Raw genomic sequence first — 21,324 nt, 5'->3', positions numbered from 1 at the left:
TGCTGCTCTTCTGTGTCTGGAATTTGCTTAAAAAAGCCAAACAATAAACAGAAACCACAGTTGTAATTTTCAAAACGAGGCAACTGCCAATGATGTCCATAACGTTTTTGAAGTGTAAGCAAGTAAGTTACTCATAAGTAACAATTTCTGGAAAATTCAAGCCAAGTTTTTCAAGTGAATGGTATCTGTGGCTTGTTTATGAACATATATGCCACACTAAAGGAACTTAAAAAGCAACATCAAAAGGTAATAGAAAATACACATTAAGATTAAAGAGACTGAATGTACTGTTACTCCATGAACCATGCCTTTTTCATCCAGCCCTTCTTACTGTATTATAATAAACTCCTTTACCTGGAATAGTCTGTCCATAATACAAAGTTCCAAATTTTCATGTATTATAAAAATGGACACTTTAAAATACACATAAAGTAAGTAGTACCAGGACAAAAGGCTGTGAGCAAGCTGATCTCAAGAGATGGAAACACAGGAAAAATCAATCCCATTTTCAGTTATCTTGTCTATCCTGGATTTTAATTACTCTGGATGATTTCATAGCATTACAGTTAACCATTACTTTCTGGTTTCAGAAAATCAGAAGTAAAAAGGGCAAAAATACTAACAGCTATTAAAATACTTAAAATAATTTTAAAAGCTAATAAAATTACTAAACAAATAAAATATATTTTAAAAAGTTGAAGTAAAAGCAGTTACTTTCACATCAAAATAACAAAAAGAATGCATATTTATGGACAACATAAAGCAGAAACCATATTGGTTATATAACTTTTGCTGGTATTTCTTATATGAAAATGATTATATATAAAATATTCTTGATATTAATAATTAGCAGGTTTTTAAACTGCTAACCAGTAACTTCTTCAAAGTAGATTACGGGGAGAGAGACATAAGCATAAATCTTTCCACTGCAAACATATTAAAAGCTTTATTAAAGTATACAATATGCACTAACTAGACAAACTCACTTCAGCTAATTACAACAGATACTTAAAAGCTATTCACATCCTGTCTCTCTCAAATTTTCTTTAAATTATCTATTTCTGACCTACCAACCAATTGTAAAATCTCTGAAAATCAGAATACCTTAAAAAGCTTACAAATGGAATTTTTTTGATGTAACTCATCATTACAGAAAATTCAGCTGATTTAGGAAGAGGGTGTAACTAAAGGAAAACAAAATAGATTTCACAAAAAGCTTATCTATTACTATATTCTTGCTGGAACTGGCAAAAAAACCTACTAGAATGCAAAGATAACATACACACTCTACAGACAGTGACTGTGAAAATGCTGTTTAAAAGGCAACAAGGACATCTACAGCTCATGCTACAAGTGGCCTCAATACACCTTAAACACATTGCAACGTATTTGACATCTAAACATACTAAGATTGGCACACACCTGCCACTTCATGCTAGTGTTCACCAGGAGCCTTCCAGTACAGCAAGCTACTGGGGACTGGCAGTAAATGTGACTGACACCATTCACTCAGATATGAGTGGGATAAAGTGAGATAAAGAACCTGGACCTGAGAGTGGGGGTGACACAGAGTGGTGTGGTCCAGAAATACGTGATTTTATCTTCAAATAGGTGTACATCAACTTCAAACAGGGCAGAGAGTCAATATTACAGCAGGGGCAATGCTTTGCAGCAATACACTGACAAGAACAACGTATGAGCTCAAAAACAGGACTTCAGACATAGCTGGAAAACATCTGAGAAACTATTCTCACTCCTAGAAAAGGCAGAAAACCACCAGAAATTGCAAACCATTTATCTCCTACCTAAAATGCAACCCTGTGGATGGAGAACAAAAGCAGACCTTTGGCCATAGTGAGAGACCAGACACCTGGTGCACAAGTCAGTGCCTGTGTGAAGGCCCCTCATGGTATCCCACAGATCCTGAGTTATTCATGGAATCTAAACAGCACTGACACAGGGTGATGGTGAAGCCAAGGTGCTACCTCATGTAGCTCTATCCAAGCAGCTGAATTAGGCCCTTCATACACAGGTGGGCACCCACCTCTCAGCATTTAAATGTAGGTGCTTCTCATCAGGCAACCAATTATTCAAGTTTTCCAGGGTTATCACGCCTTCACCATATTTTTCACATGCAGGTAATTAAGTACCTCAGCTAGAGGACCATGCCAAACAAACATCACCAAAAGCAGGCATGGCAGCATTCCTCAAACTATTTGCCTAAAGGTAAAAAATTGTAATTAAGCTAAATGCATTGACTAGTTTAGTTGAAATACTGTGTCCAAGCTAAATACTGGGGGTTTTACCCCAGACTGAGTGTCAAAATTCAACAGTTGCTTGTTGCTTATTCTTGTTTTATGAAAAGCTCTGTGAATGCCCAGATGAAGCAGAGGCCAGACCCTTGACTGCACATATGAAAACATAAGTGATCTCTCTGGGGGAAGACAAAGGAATACATATTTCGGAAGACTGCTGGAATAGCCAAGAGCAGCACAGCATGTGGTGTGTGTGACTTTATTATTAATTATGGATCACGCTTTCCACATACACTAAAGGCAGAAACTAAAGGTTCCATTTCCCCAACTACCAGACCCTTCCTTCTCAACCACCCTGGTAAACTAACAGTATGGAACACATCATCCATCACAGACAGCTTCAGACAAATTCTTGTTTTGCAGTCTACCTCCATTTCAATGTGCAGGATTTCTTGAGACACAATGAAATTGTTGCCAGGATGGTAAGTGCTGATGACAAGATGTTGCAATATTACACAGATACACTCAGTACAGTGAATACTTGACTCCTTATCTCCTTGTCTGTCAAAAGAACACAGTCAAAATGTTTCTCACCATCAGTATTTGCCACTTAGGTGGATCAGAGCTGCATGTGTTAGAGGCTGAAGGTGTAGAACCTGAGGAGATAATTCCCTTCTACAGACAGCGGTACTGACTATTATAACACTTTTTGTCATTCCTGTACAAAGGTAACTGAAGTCCAACACATGTCCAACCTCTGGGTTATGCCAGACATATTATCCAACACCTCAAAGTAATTGAGAAAAAAGTCAACCAGGTGACAAAACTGGCGGTCTTTTACACTTACACACTTCATAATCAATAAATTAGGAGTCTAATGTTTTTAGTGCCTTAAAGGTTTTCATGCCTTTCCATGCAGGAAGTCTAATGCTTAAGTTCCACCAACATGGAAAATGAAAAAAATTATTCAAAACACATTTGGGAACCACATAAAATCATGGCAGCAACACATCACTCTCTTATTCCTGAACAAAAATGCCCCAAAGCCTTCCTGTCTCCCAACATTTCTGCAAGCCCAGCAATGCTGTCCCACTCTTGTACCAACAAGAGAAGTAACATTAAAATTAATATGGCACAAATGCTGTACCGACAGACACCCACGCTGCTCAACCCTCTGTTAACATCATCTCTCCTTCTGTATTGCCACTTGTCAACTATACTTCCGTACCATGGCTTACTTTGAATAGAAGTGGTTTGGGCACCCACCTGTCATGTCTTGTTTGGCAGAAAAGCCAACATGTGTATCTTTAGCACCATAAATTGCAACTATATGTTATTTTGAACAACACATTTCTTTTCTTGCCCAAGGGTGAGCTGTAACCTGTAACATTACAAACAAGACCCTGGCTGGAAATGTACTCTTTAGAATTAACTGGGGGGGGGGGGGGGGGAAGATTGAAGGTACAGGAAAGTAAAATTCAGCAGAAAGAAGAAAATTGTGATTATAATAAGGAAAGAAAAGAAGTTAATAGCAACAATGGAGGGAAACTTAAATGGTGAGTAAGCACTGAGAGACAAATCTTACAGATTCTGGAATTGACCTCAAATGCAGTGCAAAAACACAGCAATATCTCAGGATAGTTTGGGAGAGACATTACCTCCAACTGCTTTAACAATCAGCCCTAGAAGACCTGGAGCACAAGTAAGGTGCCATAAGCACACAACACAGCACAGCTGCATTAACAGCAAACTCAAGAATAAGAAAGAAAATTAAAATTTCAAAACCTGGACCTGTATTTTACTGCATCCACAATGGACATGTGTACATCAAGCTTGAAAACCCCAGAGGTTCTCCTAGCCAATTATTAGCCTGCTAAAACATGCTCTTCTTTACTTTTTGTTTCTTTCTTCATTTGTGGTCATCTTTGTAGTATTTTAAAACAGAGTGAATCAGCAACTTTCATGATCAGGTCACAGATTACATTTTGTAGAAAACTGCTTAACAATAACATCCCTTAATCATTTATGCAGGCTTGAATTATTTGTCACAATTTATGTACAATTCATCTTTCAAATGGCACTGGCACTTGGCAGAGAAAAGACCACTTCTCAGAAAAGCATGCAACCCACCTCCATTAATCCTATTTGGTTGCTGCTCTGGAGTTTGGGCTTGAGGAGAGTAGAAGGGCTGCTGATAAGTGTTTGTAGGGAATTGTGGGGAAGTAGGGCTCCTCCTGCAGTCCCGGATACTGGAGAAAGTCTGTGAGTGAGGAATCCCCCTTTGGAAGGGGGAGCAGCGAGTCAGACGTGGCTGCGGAGGTGGAAGGTGGTCAAACTCTTCCTCATCCTCAAGACTATAGCGATCATATTCCTGGTCACTGCATGTCCCTTTTTTTCCCGTATGAAGAGAAACACTGGAAGTGTGCCTTGACATAGATGCTGAAGTTGAAGCATAATCTTGCCTAAGACCTGTAAATTCCAAGAGGAGGATGATTCAGCTTCACTGCTAAGTGATTAACTCCTGATATGCACTTCAATACTGAAAATTATGCAGGTAAGTATACAGAATTTTACAGCAAGAACTGAATTTAAATTGTAATCAGGCGGAAGATCTGATGTAGAATTCATCTGATCTATCTTTCAGGCATCTAAGCCAAAATTCTCTCTCTCAAAATCTTTTTCAAAAAAACATTAAAAAAATACAGGAGTCTCCAAAAGATGTCTTGGATCCCTTTCTTAAGAGGAATCACTCTCAGGAGGCACCTATTTCTCTGCCAATAAAGACTACACTAGTACTAGGTTTTTAACTTCTCAATATTCTTAATTAGAGGAATTACACTCACATTAGTTTTCCAAGCTATTGCTATTGAACTTTTGTATTCATGCAACAAAAATATTTGCAATAACATTTCTTAAACTTACAACCGATCTAAATCTTCCAGCTCTCGAACCTCCCTGAACAATAATTAGTTCCTGATAGCATCCAGTCTCAAGGACAAGGTTTCATGGTAACACAGTTCTGTTTCATACAGGTACAAAATCCTACCCCCCTCTTCTCAAAATGCCAGGTTTTGAAAACTGTCTGACTTTAAGCACTGCCACATAAGTCTGTTTACTTCAGGTCAAGTGAGAGGGAAACATTCACATCCCTTGCCCATCCCTCCTTTCTCCACATGCACAGCAACCAAGGAAAAAACATTCCAGGAGCCAAGTAACTCCAACAGCAGCTAGACTTTCTAGACTTACGAAAAACCTTCCTAGACTTACAAGAAGCCCTAATTTTTAACAGATGTCTTTGCTTCATGATGGAAACTTCTCAATATACTTCCTCTCTTCCTCCTCGAGTGCGAGTGTCTCTTTGTGGATGTGAAGAGTGTGCCTGCATGCACATATAGAACTGCCACTTTCCACGGGATTAAGTGATCAACAACTGTCACATGCTCAAACATTCTCCACCAGCTGCTACCACAAGGATGAGACACCATCAATTGCACCTGACACACACATCAAGAAAAAAATCAGGTTTTTTCTTTCCAGTGTGCCAGTGCCCTGACTCCTTAAAGAGCTAAGTACCTGAAGTATTTTCTAAACCTCACTCTGAAGGAGATGAGCACAGCTGTCACTTAAGTAATGCAATCCTTTGTATCTTTGACAGTCATAACTTTTTTTCATTTTAAAATTAGAACTCTTGTATATTTCTCTGCTGAAACACCATGCTGAGTGCCACCAGATATTCAGAAAGTTCTACTGACAGGTGATTACACTGCCTGCTCAGTCTGCTGGCTTCACCCAGACCACGGCTCTAATTTTTTCTTCCCATTTTATTATTTTTGTTTTATATAATCACTTATTACTTGGCATTTTCATTCGGACTCTGTCTGTGAATTTCTCTTGCTTTTAATCTCATCGCTTCCTCCTTGATATCTCACTTGGCACTAACAGGATGTGGGAGAAATACTCCACTTACTGTCTTAGTGACCTGTAGGTCAAATGCCTTTAATTTATTAATAAAGACATTTTACAAAAATTACTATTAAGCAAAACGGTAATCCATGTCAAAGAAGACTCTAGGCTCAGATCCGTGCATTTGTGCAATTACTAGTTTTAAACCATGATATTAAATTTAAAGGCGTCAATTTAGTATTTAAGGGGGATTTCATTTCAAAACTCATCTGAAAGTTTAAGAAAATTGAACTGGAGAGAAAGAAAGCCAAGAGAGCTCCTTATTTTTACCTTTTTCATAAAATGCATGCAGGAGAAAAATGCTTTAGCCTCTTCCCTCTCCAGAAATAAAACTAATATTCAGAAAAATATAAACATTAAATTTTGAAAGATTCAGTAGCAGTTCAGATTAACCCGAACTCAACAACGTGCACACATTCTTCATGCAGGTGAAGAGTACTTCCAGCTGCCACTCAAGAGGCAACACTGTTTAAAAAGCATTTACTTGACTGAGACCAGACTGGAGCAGTTTTAACTGTCATGGGAAGTCTCCCTCAGGCTGTTATGAAAACCAAAAAGTGCCACCTACTCTCCTCCTGTAGACGAGCCATGATCTGAACATCAGTGAGGTCCTGCAGCTTGTATCCCATGGAGATGGAATCATCTTCAAGCTCTGAAGTGCTCAGTTCACTGTCTATTGATGACTGTGGACTCAAAGGGGAACTCCTAGAAATGTACCCTATATAAGAAAACATACACTTTAGGCTACAAATATGTCTGGCCACCTTCATTCAGAATCATCTACTCTTCACATTACAGCAGCTTAAAACATTTTCTGAATAGCACATAAAAACTTTCTAAAGTGTAGTTCAATTCACTAACAATTACCAAAGAATTTTGATATTAATGAGAAGTAGTAAGTGTAGGAATGGATCATGAATTCCTCAGTTTGTTCCCAAGATAGCATTGCATAGCCCAGACAATGAATAACTTACCCAAGAATGCCCCAAGACTGTTCTGATACAGCTCACATTAGTGTAGTTTAACCAACATCTGCATTTGGATCTCTCCTTTGGGACTGTGGCTCTCCCTACTCTGTTTTGAAAATCTAGTGGCTATGTGCCACTGACTTCTGCTCAGTATTCAAACACTGCATCAGAGCCATTTAGCTAAATTTTACCATCCTTTTTTTAAACTATCTATGATTATCATATAAATCAATCACAGTGACAATTAAGGTTGAACATTATGCAACAGAGAAAGCATTGCTTCCTTCACAGAGCTACCTTTTGAAAGGATTTCACTTTTTCCCTGCGAGTGATAGTAAAATATAAACTAATTTGCAATTGTATGAGCTAGTTGTTGTCCAACTTTAAAGAAAAATCCCATCAACTAAAACAGTAAATAATTTTCTAATATCCTCTGGATCACCAGAGACCCACAGCCTGTAGGGCAAGAACTGCTGTGACTACAGCTCACCAGCTGCGCTGTACCACAGGTGTGCTTGCATCCTCTAGCACTGCTGAAAACAGCCACCTAAAATGCATCCTAAATTCAGCTATTTCCCAATAATATCACCAGAAGAAAAGGACAGACAGGGCATTAGTTTCCTTTAGAAGGACTATATGGAACAAATATGTTTCCTTTCTTAAATGAGCAAGCTACAGCAGTCCCTGAGGTTCTGCAGAGGTAGTAAAAGCTGTGCTCTTTTGGAGCAGCAGAGGAAAGCTAGACAAGGCACCTGAAGGTATCTCAAATAGCATGACATCATTTAGGAACTACACTTCATCCCATTGAATAGGAAAGACACTTCACTCACAGGCAGACAGCTACAGCAGGTGCTCTGTCTTGAGCTGTTTCTCACCCACAGTGCCCATATGCCTTAAAAAAGGGCTTTCTGCAGTGATTTAATGCATTGTAAGGAACACTGCACACAAATCAGTGTGACACTGATCATCAGCCCATCCTCAGCCCATGCCTGCTCCTGCCAGCAATGAAATGTTAATGCCTCTCCCCCAGAAGATTGTTTTTGCCACTGCCACTCCGGTTTAAGAGAAGTCACAGATACCATCTGACTCCTGCTATCTGTAGTGAAGAAGGAAAACACAAATCCTTGCAATTTACAGACCACAGAAAGTTTTCAATTTTCTTAGTAATTGTGTGCTCCCTGAAAATTAGTGGAAAACATAAAATAAATCTTGAACATGATCAACAGTACCAGCTTGAAAACAGGCATGATTCTGCCAGCTCTTATAATAAATTCTCACTGCAATTTAATTACACAGCTGTATATATGTTTCTGTGGACACAAGGAAAGGGCACTGCAGGGCAGAAATGGGCAACAAAGCTGGGGACTGCTTAAGCTGACAGAGTCACAACTGTACTACTGGGTAAATCATTAGTGGTATTTACTAGCATCACTCTCCTGTAACATGCTGCCTAACACTTGTAGTTAGCAGCCAAATTTTAGGCCATTAAAAATAAACAAACAAAACAATTTCCCGCTGACATGCAAGTTCATATACAATCAGCCAAAAGGAGTGCTGCTGTTAAATGCTAGCAGGATTAGGTTCAATCAAGCCCTTTTGTAAGCACCATAAATGAATAAAAAGATAAGCATTACCTGTCCGTTCAGGTGTTAGTATTGCTTTACTGGAAGTTTTAGAGAAGCTGGGACTATTACAGCCATTGGTATATGGGGTGAGTCTTGCAACAGGACTATAGGGAAAAGCCAAGGAGACAGGTGTAGAGAAGAGATTCCGCCATCGGCTAGCTGTTACGGATGCGAGGGAGGAAGGGGAGAAAACAAGATTTACAGTTATTAATAGAACAGTACTGTCAGAGAGAAAAATCATCTCATCTTCATCTGTTCATCATACATTTTTTGGCTTATTGCAAGAGGAAAATAATGGTGAAAATTCAGCAGAAAATCAGAGGATCAGAACAGTCTTCGGCATGTAAAAGTACACTCCAAGAGGTTTTCTAGCAAATATATCTGTTGACTATATTTTATATATCCACCTTTTTGGTATATATTCATCACTTACATCACTGAGTGACCAACACACGAATAGCAGAGGAAGCAAAAACTGCTACAGTTAGCAGAGAAATGAAAATGAAATTTGTAGTGCTCTTCAAGGAATTCTTCATGGCAATTAATCACCACACAATTGAATTAGCAGCTAAATTATCAGTTATGGGAGTTCAGAGACAGAGCAGTAAAAGACACTTAACCATCAAGTGATAAAAACAACTGTAATCCCATATCAAGCTTTTAAGCTACCATATCCTCCCTTCCCTTTTTACACCATCAAATTCCTGATCGCGTAAGCATGATTTATTTCCCTCCCCCCCCCCCCCCACTGTTTTTGGAGTAACAGAACAAGGCATCCTTTTTTCTACATTATTTACAAAAAGCTTGTGAGGCATTGGTCTTTTGCAGCATCACAAAGCACTCAGAATACACAAAAATAAAGCTAAAGGCTTATTTCATTTACATTTATTATTATAAGGCTTATTTACATTTATTTAATTTACGTTTTCTTACCCATCCAGTAAAAGTATTAATACAACTGTCCTTTGTTTTGCCTATTTTTACATACCTTGAAAAAGCAAAATAAACAACATTCACATGCTCTTCCAAAAATAAATACTAGTAATAAAATTGCTTTAAGAAGGGAAATTTTAAAAGATATAAATTTAAGAGAACTCTTACAGATGCAAGGAAAGATGAAAAACATATGATTTTTTTAATAGAATCTTTTTTCTACTCAGAGATGTTATGTACAGTGACACAAGAGGGGGAGCCAGGAACATACTTATACCTAGCTTTGAAATCAACAGCATAACCTCAATGCTTTTAGGTGTTCTTTGCAGTGTCAGATGCCACAAACTGGTTTTCAAAACCAGAAGGGCCCAAAAACCCTCAAAAGCCATTCTTCATCACATGGCTACTTAATACCACAATCTGCTGTGTTATTTGGATCTGTTCATCTGGTCATTTTACACACTAACCATTCAAATAATACTCAGTTTTTCTGCTTTCAAACCTCCCTACCACCAAAATGATTTAGCAGAGCATATGAAGTCTATTCCTCCTTCTTAACATCAACTCCAAGTAGCCATGGGAAGGATCTCTTGGTGGTCTGTCAGTCACATCTTCACAATTTTTTTGGAGTAATCAGTTTGTCAGCAATCCAAACAGCACCATTTCTCCTCCTATTCCTTTTGCTTTGACCTACTTAAATGTATCCTGGGTTTATAAGGAGTAAAAACCTTTTCAACTCTTCCCACAAGTGCTGCTAAGCTTGGAGCGAAGACAACTGCCTGGTTCCAGCACAGCACAAAGCAGTCTGCTAGGGACAGGGATTACCTGCAGCGCTCAGGCCCTGAGGAGGCTAGCTAAGTACATATTATTAGCATAAAAAAATTCAAACTGTGTTCTTTGCTGTCCCCTCATGGAAGAATTATTGCAATTCTCTCGGTTTTGGTGATTCTAGTTCCTTCAAGCTCAAAGAAACCCAGAGTTCTGAGATCTTTAAAGGCAGCATCAGCACTACTTTCAGGAAATTACTTGATGCCAAGCCACACAACACAGAATTCCCGGCTGGATTGCTTGTCCTCAGCATTCACTGATGCGATCATTTCTAAAGTGAAGCATTCAACTGTCTCAGAACAAAATGGAGAGCCAACACAAAGGAACATAAGTCTACAAATTAGCAATTAACATGAGTCCCTGGGGAGGGGTTAATTCACAAGGTGTTAATAACAGCAAATCGATCCGAGGCATTCACTGAAAGAAATCCACGCAGTAAGAGCAGATCTCAGTATCACATCCACAGCTAATGTCTGTCATTTCCATCAGGAACCATCAATAACAGCAAGGGATGACAGTTCCTTGAGATTTCATTTTCCTGCCCAGCACAAGCTACTGCTTTGTAGCAGCCTGATCATTTGCCAGGCCAATTAGCTGCCAGCATGTCCTCAGCCCCAGATGTGGTCAGGCACACAGCATAAATAAACATCATTCATTACACTCTACAATAGCCACTGTGAGCTGGCCCTCTGAGCACAAGGCAATAGTTATCACAACTCTGAAAGCGAGAACCCACAGCAAGAATATAATTAGTATTTATGGCCAGGAGATTTCAAACTCCTTTCAAATAGCATGTGTTCTCAGGGAAAGATGGATGGATGAGGCCAAGAAGCTGTATCTACACTAACTTCTATATATACTAAACCTCTAAGGATACCAATGTAAAATATTCCCAATTCTACAAACTTCTGCTGCTGTGCCTAAAACAAAACTTTCTAGTTTAAGCACCAGGAATTTATGGATACTTTTTAGGCACAAGAGTAAATTCATTGTTTAGGATCAAATACAGATAACAGCTTTGATTAGGTTTCAAAAGGAAATAACATGCATACTGAGCCCTTTATCGTAATAACAAAGACAGCAAAATTAGACTTACTGAAGTCTTGTGCTAATGCCAAAACCATAAAAAGGTAGGTAGGAAGCGAGAGCTACAGACATGTAGGCAAATATGCACATTCATGTAAAATTTGTAAAACCCCAAAACTGTGCAACTGTGCAGTCATTTTAGAAGAGTTATTTTGCTCCAAACTGAATGTGAGACTGTCCTGTACAGCATGGTAAGACCACTATACTATGCATGGATGAGACAATTTTGTTCAGACTTTTATTTTAAGCTTAAAATTTCAGCTGTATAGCTCTGAATTCTACATTATTTGTAGCTTCTTCTTAAAGTCCCAATACCAGTTACCTGCAGATGAAGTAAGATGAAGTAAGATACTCTTTAAAAACAAAGTTTCTAATCTTTGTAATTGAACAGAAACTTAGATAATCCTGCTCTGATTAACTTGTACTGAAGATGCACTGAGGGGAGGAAGATATTCAGCCATGAGAAGGAAAGCAAGGGCATCTAAAACAACAATCAAGAGAAAAGTAGCAAAAAAACCCATTCCATTTACTGACATTAAAGAGGTAAATGCTTTCAATTTGATTTCTTGAAGCATAAAAGTGGTGGAACGAATATTGTAATGTAATACGCATAAATTGTCCTAGTCAACTCTACACTTATTAGAAGTGTCCAACTTTTTGGGTATGATTTCCTTGATTTTGACAAATTCTTAGTAACCAGACATCTGACAATGCACTGTGTTACACAATACCCACTCCAATGTTAGAAAAAGGACTTTCAAACTGGCCATATAAGTAAACAATCAAAACCTTTTCTTTAAAAATTAAAATCAGCGACAAGTGCTCATACCTTTAAAATATTTACTAACAGAACTGAAGGCTTAGAAATTAATTAACCTTATTTTTATAACATCCCTTGAGATATCAAAATGCTAAAACAGATGAAAATAGTAACTCATATAGGAAAATATGAGCAACTAATTAAAAAATAAAAATATTCACCATACTGGCTCCTGTGAATAACCAGTATTTAATAAGAACTGTTGCAAAATTTCACATGAAAGCCTGAACAAGTAAACATCCACAGAACTGAAGTGCTCAAAAGGAACCTCATACCCTGAAAAACCACAGGATTCTGTACCATCTTTAAAGCAATTCCCTTCCTAAAACTGATTCCTCGTTTAAGCTACATAAGGTTAAAAAAAAATCTTAAACATATACAGAAACATGTTTTTGAAAGGGAAGATGAAATTTGTGATTTAACTAAATGGGAATGCTCATCAGCTGGAACACAAAGAGTAGGCAGAGATCCTTGTTATGTTGTTTTAGTTATGAGAGTTGGTGTGAACAGGGACAGTTCAAGTACAGGTCCTCCACTGGAGGAATCAGATACACCTACACCTAGAACATCATATGTGATATATCCAGGACATGTGGGTGACCAAGCACTGGAACAGAGAGGTTGTGGAGTCTCCCTCACTGGAGATATTTGAAAGTATATGGAGACAACCCTGTGCAATGTGTCATGGGATGACCCTGCCTGAGCACAGAGGCTGGACCAGATGACCCACTGTGGTCCCTTCCAGCTTGACCCATTCTGTGATTCTGTGGTCACATTAGCTAAGGCTATAAGGGTTTCCAAGAAACCAAACCAAGTACATGCACATTTTAAACACCTTCCCATTTTCATAAATCTATTATGAAACTCAGTCAGCTCAGTTTGCCAGAACAAGAACTTACTTTCACTCTCAGTGACACAAATAAACATTTCTTTTGCTATAAAGACAGAAAACAATAAAATTATGTATATCAGAGTTATACTACAGACTAAACATGCTAAAATATATGAAGCATTATCTGGCTTATTTATCCACTCAATTAGCTTAACTTTTGTATAAGCCTCCAGGCAAAGTCAAAAATACTTCTTAAGCTCAAGCTTAAAACAAGTTGTATTGCATACATGCAGATATTTGGATATGGGTTCTAATTACACAGCCTGAACAAAATCCTCTTTCGAGCCAGCATTGGAGGAACATTTACAATACTGTCAATCCACAGTACCGCAAATAATTTCCTGCCAACACAATTTCTTTAGTGGAGAAAACCCAAACCACTTCCCTGGTGTATTCTGCATATGTGTGGTAGCACAGCAGTCACACTTAAAAGAACAGTATCTCTTATGGGAGTAAGATACAGAGACCTACATGGAAAAAAGAAATATTTAGTTGAGCACAGGAGAAAATCGAGAGTACTAGCAGGAACCCTCTCGTTACCACAGGTAAGAATGTCTATGCCAGCTAAGAGGCACCACCTCAGTGAGGCATAACTAATATCCCTCCCAAAGATAGGTATTGAACCTTCACTTTTGCTCCCAGTAAAAAAAACAACTCAGAATTTGAAACATACTCTTGCAGTCAGACACACATACGGGAATCACTATGTGTCTACCATGCCCAAGAAGCCTGACAGAGGAAAACATGAAGATATTCCCCACTACTCATTGATTAGTGCTGTTATTGGGACACTGGCACAAGAAGCAGGAAACATGGGCTCCCACTACTCAGCAGCCTTTGAGATTTACAGGAGTTGCTCAAAAACTCAGAGTTCCTGTAAGCACTTGAAGCAATACAAGGCAGAAGACAGGTGCTAGATCCTTACCAGGAACCAACACTGGTGCCCCTATCCAGTAAGAGAACTTCAAGGAGCCAAACTCTCAAAGAAGCAGAATTTCTATTTCAAGTACTTCAGCTGCTCCTCAACACACACCTTGGCAGTAAGTGCAATCCTTGGGTCTGTTTGACAGGGTGACACATTAACATCTGTGCTCAGAAGGACTAAGCACAGAACACAGTTTAACAACTGTGTAAGCTGTTTCACTGTTTATCAAAACACAGTGCTTCAAAGCTTTCCTTTGTGATTTTAAGTCCTAAAAATTTACATTTTTACAAAAAACATCTGTTTGTCATTTAGAAGATTGCAAAATCTGGGCTTAACACAGCAATAATCCCAGTTCTAATAACTGAGTAAAGAGAATTGAGTTGTACCTGTAAAATCTGGAAGTTAGTTTGGGGCATGTCCATTTTCCCATCTTGTTGGATATTATACAGCAAACTTCTTGACTTTTCAAGCAGCACACTCCTAGTTCCAGTCTCCCACAGCCATCAGCTTTGGTTATCCCATCAGCTTATTCCAGTTTGATTTCCTAACCTCAGCTGTAGCTCAGTCAGCCACCCTACTAGTGGCAGAAAGTTTGCCATCGGGCACAGTCACACCTCATATGCTTAATGCACATCTCTAGTCACACTGGAACTGCCATTGCCCACAACTATTTCCCTGCACTGTCACACAGAGCTCACAAAATGCTTGAGGCTTGTTTGTCATTTCTGTCCATTGATTGCTCCATTGCAAGAGGGAGAGCACCCCCTCATCCCCAACTGCAACGAGAACAGAAACTTCCCAAGTATAGACTGCACAAAGGGACTCCTTTCCAGAGTCAGAAAAATTGATGGATGGGAGGGAAGGTGTTTTAAGATTTGGTTTTATTTCTCATCATTGTACTCTGATTTGATTGGTAGTAAATTTTCCCTCAAGTCGAGTCTGGTTCACCCATGAAGCTAACTGGTGACTGATCTCTCCCTGCCCTCATCTTGACCCACAATCCTCTCATTAAATTCTCTCTCCCCTGTGCAGTTAAGGATGGGAATGACAACGTAGTTTTGGTGGGCACCTGGGTGTCTAGCCAGGGGCAATGGACCACGAGCTGAGAAAATTAATAGAGTGTCCACTTGCCTCTATGCCTAGGAAAACTGAAAAGCAACTTTAAGAGTATGTGAGAGCTTCTGTTTTAAAAGTATGAGAAAACTGGGAGTACCTGAAAAGTTTGTTTTCCTGCACATTCACATGAAACACACCCTTTTCCGAAAAATATATTTAAAAATATCTAGTATTAGCACAGAATGAGAAAGCAGTTCAGTTAGCATGTATTGGTATGAAACTGCTTGATATATAGAGCTAAGGGATATACTGCTCAAGAGCTGCCTCAGAAAAATAGCACAGACGTCTTTTAGAGGTGGAATCAGAAAGCCTGTCTAAATGGCAGCAATTCCTGTGACTTTCAGCAAGTACAGCAAGTAATGCAATCAGCACTGGTGTCTGGCACACTGCTACTGGTGACAAAACTGTAAATCTAAGATTCAGGACTAATACTTTAAATGACATAGTCCAATTGTGCCAATGATGACCTATCAGCGTGAGCAGGAAGTTTCAAAGGTAAATTTACAACTGCTCTAGTTCATTGTATTCTTGTGAAAGGCTGACCTGAAAATTGTTTTTGTACACACTGAATGCTGAAAACACAACCACAGCACTGTCCAGCTGCAGCACACTGAAGAGCATGGAAACTCCAACCACCATTCTCTGACCCAATTTTGTCACAAAAATGATTTTATGACATCAAAGAATTCAAAAGACTAGAAAGGAAGTGGAATTGCAAAGTATAAGCTACTTCCTACAACCCTCCCGAAAAAAATACTACATTTTACGTATGTGCTTTGGAGGGTAAGGTTGTGGGCTTTTTCTTGTTTTGTGGGGTTTTTTTAGCTTGGCTCTGTTTTCTTAAGGCAAACCTTTTCCAGTACAGCTATGGACACAGGCTAGCAGAGGAGCTTTGTGAAAAATGCAAGTGTCTCAGCATTCATTTTCTTAACACCCTCCTGAGTGCACAACTCTACCTGCATTCACACACCCAAAAGCAAATTTTCTGATTAGAGACAGCAGCCAAACTTGGCTTTCCAGCTTCTCTCTTCTGAGAATTTAGCCACATACTATGCTGAAATATTAAGCCTTAGGCATGACCTAGGGCCCAAATCCCTGTTCCCTCCCCAGCTCCTAGTTTTTATATAAAAAATGCACTGATGCATTTTCATCCTAATTGGCATAGTGACCAGATCCATGAGCAGTTCACATTTCAGCTAGTTTGAAGCAAGACAGACCTGTCTGAGCAGAAGATTCATTCTCATGTACCACTACATAGGGGAACCTGGAACAAAACATATAGCCCCAGATTCTTCTACCAAACTATTAGTATCTCATTCATTAAGACTGTTTACCCCACTTAATTTTAGAAGCCTTCAAATAAGGCATTAAGGGCCTTCAAAAACAGGATTTTGGTAAAGATTCTTATCCAAGGGGACTGTGAATGCAAAAATTAACATGGGGAGACTACATAAACTCACAAAAGAAGAATCCACCAAAGGTTAAAATCCCATCTAATTCAGAGTTCTCATCTGGTTCTGTCAGTCCCTGAACTGGCTATACAGCTGGAATGGTGTCAGGGCAGGCATACATGCTGCTTCCCCATAATCCCTCTCTTCCCGTATCTATTTATGGTGCACTCTTATAGGTGTGGTGGTGACATATCCTATGTCCCAGACACAATGAATATGCTCCTAGGTACAGACACTGATGCCTGACCTAGTCACCTCAGGACACTATTTATTTCTAGGAGAAAGGACAGGGCATGATTCACCTCACCTCTGCTTGCAAAGGACATAAGCCGTGCCCCTTTGCTCTGCCTACAATGGAAGCCCAGCGTGACTGGCTCCAACACAGACCTCTGCACACATTCAAACAAAACTCACTCTGCATTCATCACAGAGGGCAGTAAACAGGGCTTCCAAGCAGAGTTCAAAGACTGCATTCAGTTTTCACTTTTTCTAAGCAACTGAAAAAGACAACTCTTGCAATAATAGAGCACTGCAATGCTTGCATACATCGTACTGAAACCAGCTTGTATTCAATTGAAGTCACCTAACAGCCTTCTCAGCAGCAGTTCCAGTTGGAAGGGGAGCTCTATGTTAATTTTTTTAAACAAGGAAACATTTCTCAATGCTCTTTACCAGGAAGATGAAGTTCAGTTGTATCATAACATTTCAGGGAGAGACGGAGAAGTGGAGAACAGCAGCAGGAAGGTGAGACTGCTGAAGTAACACTGCCTCCAAAAGAAGCATTCATCAGAGAACAGCCTCCAGAATGTGTTTTAGGGCAGGCGAGACAAACTCCATGTCTGACACCAGTCATTTACTCACCCACACAGCAGAGAGTAAAGCATTTTCATCATATTACAGTTAGCAACAAAAACAGGAACAAAGTGGTAACCACCTCATGTGGTTACCCACTTAGTGGGTAAAGATCTACCACCATGATGTGCAGACAATGTACCTAAGCCCACGGAAACACCTTCCTCCAGCTCTTGCTGGGCCAGCTGGATAGACCTCCTGCCTCCACTGGTTCCAGCTATAAATTCCCAGGTCTCTGGTAAGGTTCAGCCAGCAGGCACTGACTGAAATGGCCAGGAAAGTTATCATCCAATAATCTCAGCCAGTAGATCTGAAGGAGCAGCAATTCCTGTAAGAGCTCTGAAGAAGCTCTGAGGAGGCCAGTGCATAACCCAGGGGAAGGTAGGACTGTGCCAAGAAACCTAATCTCTTCCACAATCAGCATACCTTCACAAGCAGGCAGCTGCACCCAGCCTGGTGGGGATAACTTATCTGTTCAAATAACCTTTCCAAAACCTCCACAAACCACTAATTTAGGAGTTGTAGCTCTATTCCTCTAATATGGAAAGGGTGTCTTCATAAAGACATTGCTATTGCAGCCTATGGCACTACGATGTAAGTAGATGTGTGTCAGAAGTCATACCACTTCAACACTCTTGGAGCATTGTGATCATCGTAAATCACATTTTATTCACTGCCTGTTAATCCAAAGGGGAATCATTTTTGCTAGCACAATTTATGAAAGAGTTTGTATTTTCCTTAAAAAAAACACAGGTCTGTCATTGATGTCACACACATGCTACCGTAACATCATCATAAGCAAAATCCAAACTCATTATATAAACACTGTGAAACTCATCCAATCTGGTCTTCTGTCTTGAATTTGCTACCTTTGGTACCTCCTTTGTTTTTATTTCAGTGGCAGTGTGATATAGCAAAATCCCACTGGAGTAATCTGGGAAGAGTACTTTGGTACCACCCAGAACAAATAGTTCTGTTTGTGACAATACTCCACAAATAATAAAAAGGGTATGTTTTTAACAGAATAAGGTCTTTTTGTCTTTTCCTTTAGATGTTGGACAGGTCTGTAGCATCTCCTAGGTCTCAGAGAGAGTGCATCTTGGTCTCAGGACATCTCTTCACTGCCTACTTGTTTGCAGAGCACTAGCAACCCTTGTCTGCCATGTAGTTCACACTTTTTAAATCCAGTGGAGATTTGTTATACAGACCAGTATGGCATACACTTTCTAGGTCTGAAACAACCAAGGGAACATCTGCAGATACGCAGCAGCAAGGAGTATGTAGCCGTGGGCATCACCTCCACAGCTACTGTAATTCAAAACTCACAGCATCTTCAGCAGAGATGCCTGCCCAGGATGCAGCTCACACAGTAAAATACTGATGATCAGTAGTTTGACAGCCACTGTGCCAGATTTATCACCACCACAGTTCTGTGGGTCATGGTCATTACCCAACAATACGAGGATGTAGGTAGATCTGTTTTCTCTGGCTGAAAACTGTCATACTGTCATCATCTCACAGAGACCCTTCAACTGTAACCGGATCAATGACATATCCTCATAAAGGAGGAAAGAAGCACAATTTTGGCAACCTCACATCATTTCTGAATCATGTTGTTTGTAGGGTTTGTCAATCATTTTCAGGTCTGGGGTAAAGAAACAAAAAGTCTAAAGCTCAAAGTTGGGCCCTGACCAAGGTATTAAAAAACCCAAAAAACAAAAACCAACCACAACAAAAAAAACCGAACTACACCATAGAAATTCTTTCCACTTTGAGATGGAAAATAGTTACCAGAGCTGTTACTTTGCAAGACTGCAAACCACTTAACAGAAAAGAACAGGAGAGCTGTAGCTCTACAACCTTCCCTGGGCACATCTCCTGGGGCAGGCTGAGCCCTCTAACTCACAACTCTTGACAGCCAAGATTCTGAATCAATGAAGAGAGAAACCTAGTATCATATAGAAAATTAATAATGTATGTTGGAGTGGGAGTTGATTCTAATACAGGCCCATGATCATAAATCAATGCACTTAAATAAGCCCTTCATCATCCTAAAACTTATCTAGTGCTGAAGTTGACTGAGAGAAATCTGGCCTGCTGCTTGTTTGGACATGCTCATGTATTATTCAAAAGCATGCTTTCAAGCTGCCAATCCATCTGGTACATACATTGGTGAGGTAACCTTATTGTTAGAGGTCCTCCTCTTCCCCAGCCAGACAGCTCTGTCCCTTGAAATCATCCTTACATAGGAACCTTGGCTCACCATCCAAGAGGCAGGAGAAGCAGTTTCACGTCCCCTATTCAGAGGGCTTCATTTACCCTCGCACATGTCATGGTGGCTGCAGAAACCATTTTTTTTAAGTTCCAGTAAAAGCTGGTAAATTCATTTTTGGATAGGTATCTGTCAGATTATTTATGGAACTACTACTTATAACAACGTTGCTTTTCTTGGGCATCTGCCTTACAGCTAAAAGATACTTGCTTCCCCTAGCCAGTCTACACACACCCACTCACTTCCTTGGATTTCTTAATAAGAAAACCAAGTAAGCCTGTCAGAGAAGGAGTACTTTGCCAATACAGTAGGATAACATCTGTAAATGACTCTTACACCACTGAGCAAAACTGTTCTTTATAAAACACTCTACAAGCATTGCAATGAAGTAGACAGGCTACATCAATACAGGGAAAATCTCCCAGAACAAACATATCTACATACCAGGGACTTTGGCAAAAGCAGATAGTGAATTTACACTGTTCACATTACTGACGAACTATGCTGCATTCACATGTTCAGCACAGACCTGACCTTCCATTTGTACAAACAGCAAGAATACCACATGCAGCTCTGTTATATGAGTCAGAAGAACCTCATGATGTCTAGGCAGGTCTTGCTAAGTCCCCCTGAAGCAAAATCTCTAAATATAGGGTATCAAACTCCAGAGTTTGAAATAATTTATACTGATCATTGCCAGCCAAATCTAGAGCATAAAATTACTTTTTTCTCCAGACATGTGGGAAACATGGAATCTCAGCTTATTATATTTTTAACCTCAAATATTAAGCAGAAGTCTTCTCTCAAAGTAATTTGACAGTCACCCCCAAAAGCATACAATTCATAGGCAAAATACCTGAAAGAACATAAAGATACCGCACAAACTCCAGGTAAATTAAAGACTTCCAGTGTCTTCAGCAGACTTTGGATCATTATGGTCTTTTTCCTGCTACATTTCTACTACTTCTATCTAGAGTATGTTAGATATAACTACAAAAGATATTTTAAATGGTATTTATTTAGTTACCTTCCTTTGTATCACGAAACTGGAGACATTTCATTCTTGTCTCAGGTTAGTCCTGAAGTTGTAGAAATCCTGTCTTTAACAGATTTAATTTCAGTATACCACAGGTAAGTAAAAGCTGAAAATTAATTTTGCTTGATGATTAAAAATTCTTCTGAAAGTTACAGTATGGAAACCAACCAGAATTTCAGTCACAGAGAAGTAGACCATTTGGCAAAATGCAGCATGTCCTCCATCTTAAAAAACTGCGATCTGTAATCAGCTCAACTAGTGTACAATATTCAAATGTGACCTCCAGTCCTACTAACCAATGA

The 21,324-nt window shown here is 39.4% G+C and overlaps 1 protein-coding gene across 2 annotated transcripts in view; it reads right to left on the bottom strand.

Moving 5' to 3' along the window:
- SLAIN1 (SLAIN motif family member 1) overlaps window positions 1-21,324 on the bottom strand; it is a 50,696-nt gene that overhangs the window by 12,624 nt on the left and 16,748 nt on the right. The window contains exons 3-5 of one of the 2 annotated variants that reach the window (XM_066313421.1): window positions 8,821-8,970; window positions 6,787-6,936; window positions 4,386-4,724 (exon numbers count right to left, since the gene is read on the bottom strand). The exons of the other annotated variant lie outside the window; for it this stretch is intronic. Of the exons in view, the coding sequence (XP_066169518.1) occupies window positions 4,386-4,724; window positions 6,787-6,936; window positions 8,821-8,970 (639 nt within the window). The remainder of the gene's footprint in view (window positions 1-4,385; window positions 4,725-6,786; window positions 6,937-8,820; window positions 8,971-21,324) is intronic. 2 annotated transcript variants of the gene reach the window in all.

Source organism: Sylvia atricapilla, chromosome 2 (assembly GCF_009819655.1).
Source record: "Sylvia atricapilla isolate bSylAtr1 chromosome 2, bSylAtr1.pri, whole genome shotgun sequence".
Classification (NCBI taxonomy): Eukaryota; Metazoa; Chordata; class Aves; order Passeriformes; family Sylviidae; genus Sylvia; species Sylvia atricapilla.
Note: the sequence above shows the minus strand (reverse complement) of the source record. Positions and strands in the feature narration are given on the sequence as shown.